The sequence below is a fragment of the Nicotiana tabacum genome, chromosome 11 (genome assembly GCF_000715075.1).
Source record: "Nicotiana tabacum cultivar K326 chromosome 11, ASM71507v2, whole genome shotgun sequence".
Classification (NCBI taxonomy): Eukaryota; Viridiplantae; Streptophyta; class Magnoliopsida; order Solanales; family Solanaceae; genus Nicotiana; species Nicotiana tabacum.
This window is the reverse complement of record NC_134090.1, coordinates 58,017,786-58,023,425: the sequence shown is the minus strand read 5'-3', so window position 1 is coordinate 58,023,425 and position 5,640 is coordinate 58,017,786. Positions and strand designations below refer to the sequence as shown.

The 5,640-nt window shown below is 40.3% G+C and overlaps 1 protein-coding gene across 1 annotated transcript; it reads left to right on the top strand.

Annotated features, from left to right (window-relative positions):
• The first annotated feature begins 689 nt into the window (after nt 1-689).
• On the top strand, nt 690-1,653 carry LOC142165864 (uncharacterized). Its single transcript, XM_075224244.1, has 2 exons — nt 690-1,241; nt 1,621-1,653. The coding sequence occupies exons 1-2, from the start codon at nt 690-692 to the stop codon at nt 1,651-1,653; spliced, it is 585 nt and encodes a 194-aa protein (XP_075080345.1).
• Nucleotides 1,654-5,640: the final 3,987 nt, after the last annotated feature.

Sequence of the window (5,640 nt, the reverse complement as noted above, 5' to 3'; positions counted from 1 at the left end):
ACAGCAATTGGGGAGGAAACAACAACCAAGGGGGTTGTAACAATGAAAATCAAGGGAATCAGGGGCAAGGCTTTCAAAGGCCTTCGATGTATCAACAATTAAGCACCTCCATTTCCATACCAAGGTCCTATAGCATCTCTTCAAACAATGAGATGGGAAGGATCGAGATGATGTTTGAACAAATGATGAAGAAGAACGCCGACTCTGATGCCTAGTTGGCATCCCACAATACTTTAATCCAGAATTTGGAGGTTCAACTTGGCCAGATTTCACAGTCTTTGAATACTCACCCTAAGGGGGATCGACCTAGTGATATGATAATAAACCCGAAGGGTGGGAACAATATCGGGCATGCAATGACGGTGATTACTAGAAGCAGTTGAGGTGGTGATATGAATACCTCCAAGAAAAAGGAAATTGTGAGTGATGAAATTCAAGTGTAAGATGATGATGTTCCTTTAGTTGATGAGTAGGTGAGAGAAGAGAATGTGAATGCGAAAGTAAGGATTGATGTTCATGATGATGAGGTGGAGACCCAAGATGACGTGAACCCGTCTAGGAAACACGTAATAGACATACTAGAAATGGTAGTGCCCAAGGCTAAGGCTCCCTTGCCAAGGCCTCCTCCACCTTACCCTCAAAGGCTTGCGAAACAAAAGAATGAGAACTAATTTAGGAAATTTATTGACATGATGAAGAACTTATCAATCAGTGTCCCTTTGGTGGAAGCTCTTGAGCAAATGCTAGGTTACGCCAAGTTCATGAAAGATTTGGTAACTATAAAGAGATCCATGGATTGTGAGACAATCAAAATGACTCACCAAGTACGTGCAATTGTGCACTCGATGGCTCCAAAGCTTGAAGATCCCGGCACTTTCACCATCCCGTGTACCATTGGGAGCCCGGATTTTGCTAAGGCATTGTGCGATTTGGGTTCAAGTATCAATTTGATGCCTTACTCTGTGTTCAAAACATTAGGTATTAGTCAACCGAGGGCTACTTCAATGAGGTTGCAAATGGCGAATAGAACAATGAAGAGGTCGCTCGATATTATCGATGATGTTTTTGTTTGTGTGGACAAGTTCATTTTGCTGGCTGACTTTGTGATCATGGACTTAGAGGTTGATTATGAGGTTCCGATCATATTTGGAAGAGCTTTCCTTGCAACTGTGAAGGCCTTAGTCGATATAGAAGCAGGGGAACTTACCTTCTGGGTGGGTGATCAAAAAATGGTCTTTCAGGTGTGCAAATCAATAAAGCAGCCCAACATGACTGAAATGTGCTCTTTCATGGATATTGTCACAGAAGTGATAGATGATGATACTAGTGCAATGATCAATGTGGAGGACCCTCTAGAAGCGGTATTGTTGAACCTTGATTTCAATGAGGATGAAGGCCGGGTAGAGTGTGTCAATGCTTTGCATGAAGTGTGCTCTTACTCTTATGAGCCTCAAAAGCTCTCTTTTGATCTTGAGAATAGAAAACTCCCCCAACAAATCCCTCAATCGAGGAACCTCCCATGTTGGAGTTGAAGCCTTTGCCTCCACACCTTAGGTATGAATTCTTAGGCCCTAGTTCAACTTTGCCAGTTATTCTTTCCCTTGTCTTACTAACATGCAGGTAGATGCAACATTGGCGATGCTCCAAAAATAGAAGAAGGCAATTGGATAGACTTTAGCTGATATTCGGGGAATAAGCCCCGCCTTTTGCATGCACAGGATTATTCTTGACGATGATGCCAAGCCCTCCATGGAACATCAAAGGAGGTTGAACGAGGCTATGTAAGAGGTTGTTAAAAAGGAGGTGATCAAGTTGTTGTATGCAGGGGTTGTGTACCCCATCTCAGATAGTTCTTGGACTTTGCCGGTGCGATGTGTGCCGAAGAAGGGTGGTATGAATATGGTTACCAATACGCAAAATAAGTTGATTCCCACCAGGACTATCACCGGATGGAGGGTGTGCATGGACTACCGCAAGCTGAATAAAATGACCCGCAAGGATCACTTTCCATTTCCCTTTCTTGACCAGATGCTAGATAGACTTGTCGGGAGTGCCTTCTACTATTTCTTGGATGGGTACTCTGGGTACAACCAGATTTTGATTGCTCCGGAAGATCAGGAGAAAACCACCTTCACGTGTCCGTATAACACTTTTTCCTTTTCAAGAATGCCATTTGGATTTTGTAATGCACTGGCTACATTCCAGCGATGTATGATGGCCATATTTACCGACATAGTGGAGGACATTTTGGAGGTGTTCATGGACGACTTTAGTGTTGTGGGTGACTCGTTTGATGAATGTTTGAAGAATCTTGACAAGGTGTTGGCCTGGTGTGAAGAGACCAATCTTGTTCTTAACTAGAGGAGGGCATTGTCCTCAGCCATAAGATGTTACACCCCGCAATATTATGTCCCGCAATATTATATTACGACAATGTTATGCTCTGCAGTAATATTTTATGACGATGTTACGAACTGCAGTATTAAGTGACGACAGTGTTCTACCCAGCAGTATTACATTACGAAGATATTACGCTTCGCAGTAATAAGTTGCGACAATGTTGCACCCTGTAGTATTATATTACGGTGATGTTGCGCTTCGCAGTAATAAGTTACGACAATGTTGCACCCTACAGTATTTTATGTTGAATTTATCGTAAGGTAATTGACATCAGTCCAAGGAAAAGATTATTTGGGAATTATAAGAATTATGCTATTTCATAAGTGATTAGTAAATTCATGAAGGTGAAAGGGGGAGCAAGTCTAAGAAAGCGAATTTTGTCAAAGTTTGGCATTTTGGGATAAAATACGGTCCGAGCTAAAATACCCGGTATTTATGGACTAGTACCATACAAGGTACCCCATGGCCATGATAATAAGGTGTATAAGGTATTATAAAAATGAGTAGTATTTTAAGTAATTTGAGATAATTCTCAATTATGTGGATAACCGATTAATGGTAGAGATAATTGTGGTATTAATTGTATAAGAGTTTTATTTTTGGGATTGCCACTTGGCATAAGCTTAGCCAAGGTGGCAAAGCATACAAATGAGTCATTTAGACAAAATGCTATCTTGATAACACGTGAGGATGGCTGATATCTTTATTGGAGAAATGCAAAAACTTTGCAAAGTTAGGCAAAAACAACATTTCACTCCATTTTAAAATATATTCCATATTCAAGGCTAACCCATAAGAGTGGCAATCATTATTACATCAAAATCCCCTTCCAACCAAAAAACAACGTTAGCTATCTTACATCTTTCAACCAAAATTCTTAAAATCCAGAATATTATCAAGCTTAAACATGACGTTTTCAAATCCAAAAAAATCCAATGAGAAGTTTTTTTTAGATGCTTAACAACGTACAAATTTTATGGTTCTAAAGGGGTATGGTGAAACCTTTTCCAAGAATATCATATGAATTTTTTTTCCTATCTCAGGCATGTTAAGGCTATTCCTTCTTTCTTCTGGCAGGATCCATACGATACGAACGAAACGTGCAAATGCACAAATTTCATGAATGATTCTATTAATAGAAGTATTAGAGATATCTATGTTCTTGAATTTCCGTGTATCATAATATTTTATCATCTGTTCATGGGTCTCAGAAAAAATACGAAAGTTGAAAAGAGTTTACTTTATGATATTACTCAGAGAAAAAATGGTCTTATGACATTCCGAATGATTTTATTGACATACTTTTCATGCATTGTATTCATGTGCATTGACCCATGACCAGATGGCGTTATATACGCATATATATATGTATATGGGATATGGGAAAAGGTTACGGCGTTATATACACACCACCACCTGATCAGCTGGGATATGATGATGATGTTGCCCACAGTGGCCGAAATATGATTCAAACGGCGTTATATACGCATATATATATATATATGTAAATATGATTCAAATGGCGTTATATACGCGTATATATGTATATATATATATATATATGTAAAGTATGATTCAAACGGCATTATATACGCGTATATATGTATGTATATATGTATATGGGATATGGGAAAGGTTATGGCATTATATACGCACCACCACCTGATCAGCTGGTATACGATGATGATTTTGCCCACAGTGGCCGATATGATATGATGGGATGCCCTCAGAGGCTGATGATGTTATGAAACATGTACCTATGCACGACATGACATTCATACGCATATGCATGACGCTAAAAGTAATTTATGATTTACAAAGTTATTCAGACTTACAGGTTGAGTCATGTACTCTATATGTCTTCCATATCTCTTATGTATTTATTTATGTGCCTTACATACTCAGTACATTATTCGTACTGACGTCCCTTTTGCCTGGGACGCTGCGTTTCATGCCCGCAGGTCCCGATAGATAGGTCGAGAGCCCTCCATGTGGGCTATCAGCTCAGCGGAAGATGTTGGTGCGCTCCATTTGCTTCGGAGTTGCTTGTTTGGTTAGTATGAGTTAGACGTATATTGTTTGGTATGGCGAGACTCTGTCTCGACCTTTATGATATTTATGTATTCTTAGAGGCTTGTAGACATATGTCGTGTACGTGAAAGATTGTACGGCCTTGTCGGTCTATGTTTTGAGTTTATAAATGATTATGTTGGACTATTAGGCCTGTATGTCACGTGTATATGATGATATAATAAGAAAGATATGTTACGTTGGTACTCAGTTGAGTAAGGTACTGGGTGCCTGTCGCGGCTCATCGGTTTGGGTCGTGACATAAGATCTCAAAGCATGGCATAAAGGTGGACAAGGCTAAAATTAAAGTGATCTCAAATCTTCCTCCTACTTTAGTCAAGGGGGTTAGAAGTTTTCTTGGCCATGCGGGGTGATACCGGAGATTCATCAAAGACTTTTCTAAGGTAGTGAATCCTTTGTGCAAAGTTATTGGAAAAGGATGCTAAGTTCATGTTCGATGAGGAATGTATGAAAGCTTTTGAACTCCGAAAGTACAAATTGACAACCACTCCCATTATTACCTGCACCCAATTGGAGCTTACCTTTTGAGCTCATGTGTGATGCAAGCGATATTGCGGTAGGAGCGGTCTTGGGTCAAAGAGTAAATAAGATGCTTCACCTAGTGCATTATGCAAGCAAAACAATGAATGATGCTCAAGTGAATTACACGGTGACGGAAAAAGAGTTGTTGGCAATTGTGTTCGCAATGGAGAAGTTTAGGCCTTATCTCATGGGTTCCAAGGTGACAGTTCACACCGACCATGCAGCACTCCGCTACTTGATGACGAAAAAGGATTCCAAAGCTCGGTTGATGAGATGGGTCTTTTTGCTTCAAGAGTTTGATCTTGAGGTTGTGGACTAGAAAGGGTGTGAAAACCAAGTGGCGGACCACTTGTCCTGCTTGGAGGAAGAGGGGAGGCCCTGTGATGGCCTCGAAATTAATGATTCATTCCTTGATGAGCAACTCATCTCTATGTTTGTGAATAGCATGACTTGGTTTGCGAATGTTGCCAATTTCCTTGTGACCGGTGTTGTTCTGTGTAAGCTCTCTTCTAACGAAAGAAAGAAGCTTAAACAGGATAGCTTGGACTACTACTGGGATGAGCCTTACTTGTTCAAAATCTGCAATGATGGTGTGATCCAGAGATGTGTTCCGGAGGAGGAGCAAAT

What these genes read in the sequence shown, in the direction of transcription:
- LOC142165864 (XM_075224244.1), top strand. Translation starts at nt 690, where the DNA reads ATGATGAAGAACTTATCAATCAGTGTCCCTTTGGTGGAAGCTCTTGAG. An exon ending in ATCAAAAAATGGTCTTTCAG is followed by an intron (nt 1,242 to 1,620) that starts GTGTGCAAATCA and finishes ACTAACATGCAG; the next exon opens with GTAGATGCAACATTGGCGAT.